This window comes from Trematomus bernacchii, unplaced genomic scaffold (assembly GCF_902827165.1).
Source record: "Trematomus bernacchii unplaced genomic scaffold, fTreBer1.1, whole genome shotgun sequence".
NCBI lineage: Eukaryota > Metazoa > Chordata > Actinopteri > Perciformes > Nototheniidae > Trematomus > Trematomus bernacchii.
The window spans coordinates 13771-27500 of NW_022987693.1; the positions used below are offsets into that span (position 1 = coordinate 13771).

Here is a 13730-nt window from a genome sequence, read left to right on the forward strand (position 1 = left end):
CTCCATCTTCACCTGACTGACAGGAGGGTTTAGCACTTTATTATTTATAACTCAAAACAGAATCATGCAAGAGAAAAACCTCAAAGAGAAATGGAAAGTATTTAAAACTGATGATTTAAATTTAAACATTTAAATAAATCATGATTTCTAAAAATGTACTAAAACATGTTATATGTTAGAGAACTATATATGATTGATAATCACATATGTTATGTATTTCTATTTTTTTAATATTATTAAATGGGTTTTAATTTCACTTTTTGTTATTGTTAGTTATTATATTTACACATATATATTTAAATATATGATTGAAGATCTGCTCATAGGGTGTGTGTGTGTGTGTGTGTGTGTGTGTGTGTGTGTGTATGTGTGTGTGTGTGTGTGTGTGTGTGTATGTGTGTGTGTGTGTGTGTGTGTGTGTGTGTGTGTGTGTATGTGTGTGTGTGTGTGTGTGTGTGTGTGTGTGTGTGTGTGTGTGTGTGTGTGTGTGTGTGTGTGTGTGTGTGTGTGTGTGTGTGTGTCAGGTGTCAGGCTGCCCATCATTAAAGCTTCATGAGGAGGTTCAGAGCGATGAGACAGAGGACGCATCATGTGTGTGTTCAGACTGAAAGGGACTTTTAATTTTGAAGGATCTGAATCACCTCACGCCAAAAAGCTCCACTTTCTTATTCCTAAAACCCCGTTTATTTGTGGATAAAAGACCTAAACACTTACAGAAAGCTATGTTTGAGATAGAAACACTCATGTACTTGTGGAACAGTGATTGGTTATAAGTTCAGAGAGGTCTGAAGTCTGCAGACGTGACGCTGAGTGAAGATAAAAGATATGAAAAGCAGTGATTTACGTGGTCTCTGAAAAGCCTCTCAGACTGAATATCAGTAAAGGACATGTCAGATAAAAGCATTATCATTACTGTGTGTGTGTGTTAGTTTCACTTCCTGTGTTAATAACAGCCTTTCAGTCTGCAGGGAAGAACATCAGGCTTTTATTGTGTTACATCAGAATCTCCTCACGTCCATCCTGACCTCCGTGTGACTGACAGCTACCGCTTCATAAAGAGAGAGCGCTGCGTGTGACAGCAGAGACAAGCACTGAAGTGGTGTGTGTGTGTGTGTGTGTGTGTGTGTGTGTGTGTGTGTGTGTGTGTGTGTACACTGCATTTTCTAAAGCTTCCTGCAAGTGCACAGGAACAAATGTAACAATGTCTGCAGAGCTGAAAGGCAAATATCTACTACTATTATTATTAAAGCGTCCCTCTACTTAGTCTGTCACTTGGTAGATGAAATCAATTAATGGCATAATTCTATATATTATATTATATATAAATAAATGTCTCTATTAGGAAATCACGAGGTGTATTCTGGAGTCCTGGCTCCCCCTGGTGGAGGAGAGACAGAATAACATCCAGACTGACCATCAATGAATGCATGGAGATGAGAGTTTCATCACCTTGTAGAGCAGGGGTACTCAAACTGTTTTATTAAAGGTCCACCTGTGAATTTTATACAAGGTCACTGGTCCGGATCAATGCCAGTAAAGCCCCCCCCCCGCCGGAGCGGAAACGAAACTGAAATTAAGAAGCAGTTTCTTGGCGCGCTATGCATGGGGCCCCCTTGAGGGGGTTTCCCGACATGTCGTTGCAGTAAATTAAAGGGTGTTTCATGTTGTCGTTGCTGTGGACCTTCTTAATCTACCTTCTTTGGGGGCCCCCTTCTGGTCCGAGCACTTGCCTGCCTCGCCTGTCGGCAAACGGCGTATACACACACATATTCAAAACATACATACGTGGCTTGAACTAGTGGGAGAAATGTCACTGTTTGTCTGAAGCCAACGCCTTGAACCTCGGCAAACAAGGCATTAGAAAGTCAAGGTAAACTTGCGGTTAACTTGCGGTCTGCAATGCGTGTCACTCACGCTCGCGCACACAAGTACATATATATGCACGGTCATTCTCACAACGCGTCAGACACAAGAAAATATACATTAATTTACATCAGAATCTGAAAGTTTTAATTTTTTAAATTTTGTATAATTTTTATTTTTTGTATAATGGACACAGAGTTCGGTCCGGATTGATTTGCAGTTCGGTCCGGAGTTTGAGAAGCCCTGCTGTAGATGAACGCATGTTTCAGACTGTCTCCTTGAGGATTGATTCGACTCTCTTTTGCATATTTCTTTGGTCATTTCATGTCTGTTTTTAATTATGATTATTTAGTTATTAGTTATGTTGTTACTTAATTTGGTTATGGTGGGTCTTTCTTTGCCTCTTTGGTTACATCGGGTCTTGTTGTTTGTTGTAGTGAGTCTCTTTTCTGGTTAGTTAGCATCTTGTGTCTCTTTGTTGGTGAAGCAAACAGATATCACGATGTAATCAAATGAACTTGTCAAATGTAGTTATTGCTGGAAAGCTCACACATCCATCTTGTGTTTTCCATGATGTGCCTGTTTCCCCCCTGACCTACAGTACAGGACCCTTCCCTCCTCAGACCTCGAGATATTTCCGAACATCAGATTGAGATCTGAAGACAGGAAGCTCGTTATCATTCTCCTGCCGGGTGGAGCTAACAACAGGAAGTGAAGCCCCGAGAAATAAACAGGAAGTCAGAGAAGAAGAAGAGTCCTCCATGAGGGACAGCATTTGATTATGTATTGGTATGAACTTCACTGAGCTCAAAGCAGATCCATCGTTTCATGCATCATGTGTGTGTGTGTGTGTGTGTGTGTGTGTGTGTGTGTGTGTGTGTGTGTGTGTGTGTGTGTGTGTGTGGTGTGTGTGTGTGTGTGTGTGTGTGTGTGTGTGTGTGTGTGTGTGTGTGTGTGTGTGTGTGTGTGTGTGTGTTACCTGTAGGGGTCCAGTGTAACCCTCCAGGATTGGCAGCGATCCGGCGTCTCTTCCTGACCCCTCTGTGCGGGGTGGAGGAGAGGAGGGGGGAGAGGAGCATCTCCCCCCCCAGAGAAGAGGTGAGGAGGGGGGGGTCAACATCTGATGATCTGAGGGAGAGGAGAGGACACTCAGATATCACACACATCTTTTGTATAAAGCACCAAACTAATGTATTTGTGATTTTTTTCTGAGTGATTTTTTTATGGAAAATCTGAAATTATTAGGTTTTTGGTTTTTATAATAAGAGAACATCCTTAAATGTGTTTTTATTTCTAAATCAACCCCTCTGATATCAGAGAATATCAGAGGGTTTTTCTGTTTGCATGGAGAGGAAACTCACAGGAAACACAGAAATGTATAAAGCTACAAACATTTATCAAAAACTCAAAATTACAACAAAGAAAAACGGATTTTAAAACAATATGTTTCTTTACAAACCAGAAACTATTTTATAAAATGTCTCATTGATTATTTTCTGGTAAAAATGTAATTTAAATCTGAAATTCTGAGATTCTTTGTTTTTATAATATGAGACAATATTTCAATAAATGTTTTTTTATTTCTAAATCAACCACTCTGATATCAGAGATGATAAGAGGGGGGGTTTCTTAAAATGTGTGCAAAATGTATCCTGGAATATCCCCCCCTCATCAGCTCTGTGTCTAAAACCTTTTTTACCAACAATGACCCAAATAGACCTTTATAAAACTACCTCTACATCACAGGTGTCAAACTCAAGGCCCGGGGGCCAAATCAGGCCCTTGGTGGATTTACTTTCGGTCCGCAGGATAATTTTTAATTACTATTATCGCCGGTATATTGCACGCACACCTTCTCTCCATCCTGAGGGTCTCCTCAGCTCAGAGCCTGACCCCAAACATTGATGACCTTGCACCCAAGATGAGATGCCAAGTATCTGAGCTAGCATCACAGAGCAGCACACTGAGTTCACATGTTTCCTTCTGCACTTTTTTTCTCACGACAACAGGGCATGTTTGGTTTGTTCTTTGAGGGAAATAGTTTTGTTGAAGCTGTTGTTGGCCTGTGGAGAAATGTACTCATAAGAAATGACTCTGGAGATAGAGCCATAAGAAATGAATGCTACTGATTATTTAATGTTTCATGTTGAATAGGCAATAATTGAAGCTTTGTTAGTTCCAGGTTTAATATGTGCAATAAGTTCATTTCAATAAGTTCTTTAATAAACATTGAACCAGTCCGGCCCTCCACTAGCACCCATTTCTTTATTTTGGCCCACTGTGTATTTGAGTCTGTGTATTTTGCTCTAAAGGGATAAAACCACAGTTCAGTTTGAGTCGCCGAGAGGCTAAGCTTGGCTATAAACTGTGACGCGTTTTCGAAGAGAAAGTCCATACTGAAGCAAGATAGTTTTAGGATATTTAATAAACAAAATCATAACATAGTAACTATGGCTCACCCTCTGTCATCCGCACTGGACATCAAACAGGTGACCTATATAACCCTAACCCTAACCCATCAAACAGGTGATTTATATAACCCTAACCCATCAAACAAGTGACTTATATAACCCAAACCCTAACCCAAACCACACCCATGTGACAATTACCGGAAGTGCTCAACAAACCAATACAAGTGACGTAAACAAATAATAATAATACAAATAATGAACTTGGGCTAAGTAGCGTTATGGCACCTACAGTCTTCCACTCCTACTGCTATTTATTTCATTTGAAGCGGCCTTGGGTCCCTTGGAAGGCGCTATACAAACTGAATATATTATTATTATTATTATGAAAGTATCTCACCTTGGGGGCATCTCTCCAGGATCGCTGCAGGTGGAGCGTTGGGAGGCGGGGGAGGAAGAGGAGGAGGAGGAGGAGGAGGCGGGCTGGGATGCATGTGATGAAGAGGAGTTGTGTGAGGATGACGAGGAGGAGCAGGTGGAGTCCAGGTTTCGAGGCAGCAGCAGAGAGGACGGCATGCAGAGCCACGTCTCCAGGTCGGAGAACTTAGAGCAGCTCAGCATCTCCAGGACGCTGAAGAGCAGAAACACAGAACACTACACGTCATCTTTGAAGCAGAGGATGCATCAGGTGTGTGTGTGGAGGTCATTCATTATCAGGTGTGTGTGTGGAGGTCATTCATTATCAGGTGTGTGTGTGGAGGTCATTCATCATCAGGTGTGTGTGTGTGGAGGTCATTCATTATCAGGTGTGTGTGTGGAGGTCATTCATTATCAGGTGTGTGTGTGGAGGTCACTCATCATCAGGTGTGTGTGTGTGGAGGTCATTCATCATCAGGTGTGTGTGTGGAGGTCATTCATTATCAGGTGTGTGTGGAGGTCACTCATCATCAGGTGTGTGTGTGTGGAGGTCACTCATCATCAGGTGTGTGTGTGTGGAGGTCATTCATCATCAGGTGTGTGTGTGGAGGTCATTCATTATCAGGTGTGTGTGGAGGTCATTCATTATCAGGTGTGTGTGTGTGGAGGTCATTCATTATCAGGTGTGTGTGTGGAGGTCATTCATTATCAGGTGTGTGTGTGGAGGTCACTCATTATCAGGTGTGTGTGTGGAGGTCATTCATTATCAGGTGTGTGTGTAGAGGTCATTCATTATCAGGTGTGTGTGTGGAGGTCATTCATTATCATTGTATTCTCATCATACAAAGTACAACGACAGATAAATAAGAGTGGTAGAGGCAGAGGTCGTAGAGGCAGAGGTCGTAGAGGCAGAGGTCGTAGAGGCAGAGGTCGTAGAGGCAGAGGTCGTAGAGGCAGAGGTCGTAGAGGCAGAGGTCGTAGAGGCAGAGGTCGTAGAGGTCGTAGAGGCAGAGGTCGTAGAGGCAGAGGTCGTAGAGGTCGTAGAGGCAGAGGTCGTAGAGGCAGAGGCCGTAGAGGCAGAGGTCGTAGAGGCAGAGGCCGTAGAGGCAGAGGTCGTAGAGGCAGATGTCGTAGAGGCAGAGGTCGTAGAGGCAGAGGTCGTAGAGGCAGAGGTCGTAGAGGCAGAGGTCGTAGAGGCAGATGTCGTAGAGGCAGATGTCGTAGAGGCAGAGGTCGTAGAGGCAGAGGTCGTAGAGGCAATGTGCATATTTACACATACAGTCTAAACACGTTGTCTGTAGTGTATTTCTAACTGTGTGTTCATAGAGGGTTATAGTAACCAAAGGATGGAGGTCAAATAGCCATGAATGTTTCTAAATAGTAGTGGTTGCAGTCTGTGAGGGGCGGAGGTGTGTTTATGAATGTTCACATCATAAATATGGATGTAAAGGTGACTGTTTACCTCTCCTCTCCCACTCCTTGGATGTCATCTTTCTCGTCTTCGTTCTGGAAGACACACGAAGTCCTGGAGCCTCGCGATGACAACAGAACACAGGAGTTATCAGAGTCCAGAGACATCTTCAGCCATATCTGGATCAGAGAGAGGGGGGAGGTATTGGAGGACAAATACTTTGTTACTGTACTTAAGTACATGTTTCTGGTATCAGTACTTTACTCCACTACTTATTTCTCTGACCACTTTTTACTTTGACTTCTTACATTTTGAACCCAAATACCTGTACTTTCTACTTCTTACATGTTGAACACAAATACCTGTACTTTCTACTTCTTACATGTTGAACACAAATACCTGTACTTTCTACTTCTTACATGTTGAACACAAATACCTGTACTTTCTACTTCTTACATGTTGAACCCAAATACCTGTACTTTCTACTTCTTACATGTTGAACCCAAATACCTGTACTTTCTACTTCTTACATGTTGAACCCAAATACCTGTACTTTCTACTTCTTACATGTTGAACACAAATACCTGTACTTTCTACTTCTTACATGTTGAACCCAAATACCTGTAACTTTCTACTTCTTACATGTTGAACACAAATACCTGTACTTTCTACTTCTTACATGTTGAACACAAATACCTGTACTTTCTACTTCTTACATGTTGAACACAAATACCTGTACTTTCTACTTCTTACATGTTGAACCCAAATACCTGTACTTTCTACTTCTTACATGTTGAACACAAATACCTGTACTTTCTACTTCTTACATGTTGAACACAAATACCTGTACTTTCTACTTCTTACATGTTGAACCCAAATACCTGTACTTTCTACTTCTTACATGTTGAACCCAAATACCTGTACTTTCTACTTCTTACATGTTGAACACAAATACCTGAACTTTCTACTTCTTACATGTTGAACCCAAATACCTGTACTTTCTACTTCTCACATGTTGAACACTAATACCTGTACTTTCTACTTCTTACATGTTGAACACTAATACCTGTACTTTCTACTTCTTACATGTTGAACTCAAATACCTGTACTTTCTACTTCTTACATGTTGAACACAAATACCTGTACTTTCTACTTCTTACATGTTGAACCCAAATACCTGTACTTTCTACTTCTTACATGTTGAACCCAAATACCTGTACTTTCTACTTCTTACATGTTGAACACAAATACCTGTACTTTCTACTTCTTACATGTTGAACCCAAATACCTGTACTTTCTACTTCTTACATGTTGAACCCAAATACCTGTACTTTCTACTTCTTACATGTTGAACACAAATACCTGTACTTTCTACTTCTTACATGTTGAACCCAATACCTGTACTTTCTACTTCTTACATGTTGAACCCAAATACCTGTACTTTCTACTTCTTACATGTTGAACACAAATACCTGTACTTTCTACTTCTTACATGTTGAACCCAAATACCTGTACTTTCTACTTCTTACATGTTGAACCCAAATACCTGTACTTTCTACTTCTTACATGTTGAACACAAATACCTGTACTTTCTACTTCTTACATGTTGAACACAAATACCTGTACTTTCTACTTCTTACATGTTGAACACAATACCTGTACTTTCTACTTCTTACATGTTGAACCCAAATACCTGTACTTTCTACTTCTTACATGTTGAACCCAAATACCTGTACTTTCTACTTCTTACATGTTGAACACAAATACCTGTACTTTCTACTTCTTACATGTTGAACACAAATACCTGTACTTTCTACTTCTTACATGTTGAACACAAATACCTGTACTTTCTACTTCTCACATGTTGAACTCAAATACCTGTACTTTCTACTTCTCTCATTTCCAAACAGGCTGGTTCCTTTAGTTTGAATGTGTGTTTGGTGGCGTGATCATTATTATTTAGAGTCATTGCGTGCCTATTGATTTGAACACGATCCGTGTATCCATCATTTCCTGGTCTTCTCTAAAGAAGAGGGACCAATGAAAACGTTGTCATGTTGCCGTTGTTCAGCATGGAAACATTCATTAGCTAACAATGACATTATTGTTCTATTAATATAAAGGGAGGTCAGGTACTCTTTAAAGCAGCTGCTAGTTATGGGTACTTTTTACTGAAGTACATTTCAAAGCCCTCTTTACTTTGACTTGAGTAAAGACATTTACCAGAGTATTTTTAAACAGGAGTATCTGTACTTCTACTTGAGTAAAGGATGTGTACTTTTGCCATATCTGGATCAGAGAGAGGAACAGCTGACGGTCAGTAACACAGTACAGGTGTTTCACAAAGCTAACAGCTACAGGTTGAAAGAAAACTGAAGGAATGCGGCACATAATGTCATTTAAATCATATTCCAGTTCTGAACACATTAAAATCACCTTGTTTATAGTGTTCTAAGTTTTAGGTAATTATAACCAGTGGGTTACCTGGCTGGTATCTGTGTTGTACAATAATGAGTCAGTAGCTGGAGTTAGCTTTTTAGTTAATTAGGTAGCATGACACAGTAATAGTAATATCATCTTGTTTGTTAGCTGGTTATCTAGGAGGTAGCATTAGCTTACTAGTTTGTTTCTGGCAAGCTAGTAAAATCAGCTAATAACAGTAATATTTAGTAGTTGGTTAGCATGCTTATTTATAACAATATCTTTGTTTGTTTTCAGCATTGTGTTAGCTAGCTAGCTTGTACAACAACTTGTTCATTTGTTCCCGGCAAGCTAGTTATCAGCTTGTAGATCTACAATTAACTAGTTAGTTAGTTAACTTGTTATTAAGTTGATAAGCTAGTAACATTAGCTCATTGATAAGCTAGCAACATTAGCTTATCTGGATAGCTAGTTATCTTGTGAAAAAGCTTGTTAGTATTTGGGATTAAAGCTAATTTCATTACCTTGTTAAATAATTAACTGGCTGGTAGATTACCCTACTTATTAGCTTGTTAGTTAGCATGTATTTGGCCTCAACATTAATCAAATCCTATCAAGGTTTATTCATAAAGCCTAATATCACAAAACACGTTTGTCTCAAGATGACAGTGCTAAAAGATCAATAGAATTACATCAATATGTTAATAAATTGGTTAACTAGCTAGTTAGTTGTTAGCTAGCTGGTAACATAGTAGTAGTGTGTTAGCTTGCTCATAATAATAAGTGCTAGTTTGTTTTTAGCTTTCTAGCATTGGTTTTATCATTAGCTGGTAACTAATTAGTGCTGTTGCCATGGTTATACTGGTTATACTGTATCTCCAGCAGAAAGGCTGTACACTGTGAGTGGTATGATAATAAGTCACATTAACAGTATGTATTGGTTATTTAAAAGGCAGTAATGCTAACTAGCTTAACTTAAATCACCTAATGCTTCTCAGTTGTGACGGAGGAGGTTACCACGTGGCTAATGTTATTGTTAGTCTGTCATTAAAAATGGGAACATCCGGTGGGAGAAAACCAGTGAAAACCCGCAGAAACTCAAGAAAACGTCATGTCAGCGAAAATAAAACCCTGTAAACTGTCTCTAACCTCTAAACCTTTCTCTAACTCCCGCTATCAGCTGTTTGAGAGGAGTTTAACTGTTTACCTTCTCAGAGTCCTTCTTCTTCTGCAGAAATCTCCTCTCTTCTTCCTCTTCTCTTCCAGGAACATCTGCTCGCCCGCTAACGTGTAAAACATCCCGAAATACTGAGAGAGAAGAGAGGGAGTCACATTTCACTGACACACCGCAAGCAGAGCCGCCCACACACACACACACACACACACACACACACACACACACACACACACACACACACACACACACACACACACACACACACACACACACACACACACACAAACACACACATCTGGGAGAGGCTCAATACTGTACTGACACACACTCTGCCAGAGGATCAAAAGTAGAAGTACTCAGATCTTACTTGAGTAAAAGTAGAAGTACTCAGATCTTGTACTTGTATTAAAAGTAGAAGTACTCAGATCTTGTGCTTGAGTAAAAGTAGAAGTACTCAGATCTTACTTGAGTAAAAGTAGAAGTACTCAGATCTTGTAGTAAAAGTAGAAGTACTCAGATCTTGTGCTTGAGTAAAAGTAGAAGTACTCAGATCTTGTGCTTGAGTAAAAGTAGAAGTACTCAGATCTTGTGCTTGAGTAAAAGTAGAAGTACTCAGATCGTGTGCTTGAGTAAAAGTAGAAGTACTCAGATCTTACTTGAGTAAAAGTAGAAGTACTCAGATCTTGTGCTTGAGTAAAAGTAGAAGTACTCAGATCTTGGACTTGAGTAAAAGTAGAAGTACTCAGGTCTTGTACTTGAGTAAAAGTAGAAGTACTCAGATCTTGTACTTGTAGTAAAAGTAGAAGTACTCAGATCTTGTACTTGAGTAAAAGTAGAAGTACTCATATATTGTACCTGAGTAAAAGTAGAAGTATTAAGAAGTATTTTCTACAAAGAAGCACTCATACAAGTACAGTACAGTATTTGAGTAAATGTACTTAGTTACTTTACACCACTGCACTCTGCACCCTCAATACTGTACCAACACACACTCTCTGTACCGGGGAAATACTTTCCTACTACCACTATGAATACTGAGAGGAGGAAAGGAAATGCAGAGTGGAAAAGGAATAAGAAGAAAATACTTCTTGTAGTTTTGGGGGTTTCTTGTTTCTGTTTGTGCGATAAATAAAAGTGTCCTGATGTCAGAGGGAGATGAGGAGACAGGAAGAGGCTGTTTGTGTTTCCACTGGATAAACATCTGCAGCAAGAATAACACACACACACACACACACACACACACACTTGATTGATTGTATTAACCCATATTTGATGGTCCCCTCCTTCTAAAACAAAAAATTGAACTTTAAAACAGTTTGTGAATCAGCTAAAAAAACACTTTAAATTATGAATAAATACCATAAAAAACCCGCTAAAGAAACATCAATATATGAGAAAAGTATAATAAGATATATTTCAAATTAGTAAATGAAATGTTGCATGAATAGAAAACATGTTTATAAAAGAAAAAATAGATATACTAGTATATATAATATATCTGAATGAAGGACTGCATGCTGTGAGTTTCGCCACCAGCAGGGGGCGCTAAAGCAGATAGCTGGAATATATTTTAACAACATTTGTAAATAAAAAGAGAATAAAGAAAACATTATTAATAAGTAAATAATTAAATGTGGATACAAAAAAATAAGAAAAGTAATTTACAATTATAAGCATTTTTAAAACACACACACACACACACACACACACACACACAAACCTGACACACACCTGACACACACACATGAGACATACACCTGAGACACACACCTCACACATACAGTACAGTACCTGAAACACACAACACACACCTGACACACACACATGAGACACACACCTGAAACACACACATAATATAAATAATGTACAATTAGAAGCATTTTTTTATTACATTTGTTGTCGTACATGTCTTTATTTAATTAAAAGAGTCTATTTTTTAGAATATTAATTCAGCTGTATTGTTCTCTTTAAAACATTGTTAAAATTATTTTCCCAATTGCTTCCTATTCAATGGATCAAAGATTACTTTTTAAAATAAATATCTAAAGACATTAAAAGAAAATATAAAAATAGTTTTAAATAACATTTTTTACACAAAAGTCATTATTTTTGAAAATAAACAACATCATGTCCTTGTTGTTTACCTCGAGCAACCCTGTCTGTTTGAAAGTAAACAACATATTATTATGAATGAAGATATTGTTGAGAGTCAGCTGATCGTATATCACTTTATAACTTACTCTGGAGCTCATGGAGGAATCAATGCTGGAGCGCTTCTTCGATCAATACATATCAGCTGTGAGTACAGGCGAGACAGAAACACATCACAATAATAATCATTAGAATATAAATAATATATAGTTATTGTAATAATGTTTATTAAGGACAAGCAATTTATTTACAAGTCAAAATGTCATTAGAGGATAAAACATTTAAATATATAAAAAATAATCACAAAAAAGTACAAACACATATTTAGTATTTATAACAATATTTATAATAATAATTCATTAAAGTCATAACAAATAATAGCACAATAAATAATAATAATAATAATAATAGTAAAAAAGTGTTTGGAAATCTCACAATAATACAAATTATACAATTAAATGTATACAAAATAAAACAGTTGTCTTATAGATAAGAAGTTTTGACAGATGAATAATGCTCACTGTCGCTGTGACAGGACTCCTGGAAGCAGAAGGAGGAGGAGGAGCTTCTCAAACTGCAGGAGGACCACACAGGTAGATACAAACACAACAACAACAACAACAACAACAACAGTTGCTCTGTTTCTAAAACGGTCTGTCTCCAGAGAGCAGCAGCAGTCTGGACTACAACTCCCAGAATCCCCCAGGAGAGATCCAGGATGTTTCCCCTGTGACCTCTGTGACCCCGCCTCTAAAGCTCGTCGCACAGCTTCAGTGAGTCTTTGAACACACCTTCATGTATCACCTGTGGTCGTGGTGTGTTCAGGGGCTGTTGAGAGAGTCCGGTGTTTGTGTACAGGAACGTTTGGGCTTCAGTGAAGCTCGGCTGCTCTCTGGACCTGAAGATCATCGCTAGGCAACTGTGGAACGTGCAGCACATGACACAGGTACACACGTCACACACACACACGCACACACACACACACACACACACACACACACACACACACACACACACACCTCACACACACTTGAGACACACACCTGACACAGATCACACCTCACACACAACCCACAGGTACACACACCTGAAACACACACCTGAGAACACACACCCGCACACACACACCTGAGAACACACACCTGAGAACACACACCAGAGGCCTGTACTACAAAGCTGGATTTTCTCTTAGCCGGCTAAATTCAGGGAAATCTCGGGCTTTCCGGTCCTACGACGCTGGTTCTCTTTTTAGCGGGCTAGATTTCCATGGTAACATGCTGAGCGGCTAACCTGCTCGGGAGCAGGTTAGGTTGCAGGCTAAGAGATCAACTCAGTGAAAGCACCGCCTGCTGACCAATCAGAGCTCACCGCCTGCTGACCAATCAGAGCTCCGTGTGCGGAGTTTAAAGCTATCAATTCATATTACAGGATAGAGGAAATACAGAAAAACTGCCGTTGCAGGAAAGACGGCCGGCCAAAATCAACTGACTGTGTGAACGTGAACATTAATAGAATATCCCCTCTCATCTTCAGAGCAATCTGACTATTATAACATTAGCGTTAAGAAAGCTTACTTAAATATCTGCCACGACATAAGTAACCGGATCAGAGTAACATTACGTACAGTCCGCGGCACTGTGAGTGCAGACGTCGATGTGTCCCATTATCATTCATATCATATCACATCATAATGTATCATATATCTCCTTATCTGAGTCAGCTGAGCCGTATCTGGCCGTGCAACACTCTCAGTGTCACATACTGGATGCAGAAGTATTATTTTAAGCAACACATTAAGTTGACGAAACACTCGAGTCAAATGTAATTAAAGTCAGATCGTGTCTTAGACGGGGCAGTGATATCATAAACCTGTTAATGTACG

At 39.5% G+C, this 13730-nt stretch overlaps 1 protein-coding gene across 1 annotated transcript in view; it reads left to right on the top strand.

The window, feature by feature from the left end:
* The first annotated feature begins 4656 nt into the window (after positions 1–4656).
* LOC117489201 (TATA-box-binding protein-like) overlaps positions 4657–13730 on the top strand; it is a 15363-nt gene continuing 6289 nt past the window's right edge. The window contains exons 1-4 of the mRNA XM_034138375.1: positions 4657–4959; positions 12384–12441; positions 12513–12621; positions 12707–12794. Of these exons, the coding sequence (XP_033994266.1) occupies positions 4657–4959; positions 12384–12441; positions 12513–12621; positions 12707–12794 (558 nt within the window). The remainder of the gene's footprint in view (positions 4960–12383; positions 12442–12512; positions 12622–12706; positions 12795–13730) is intronic.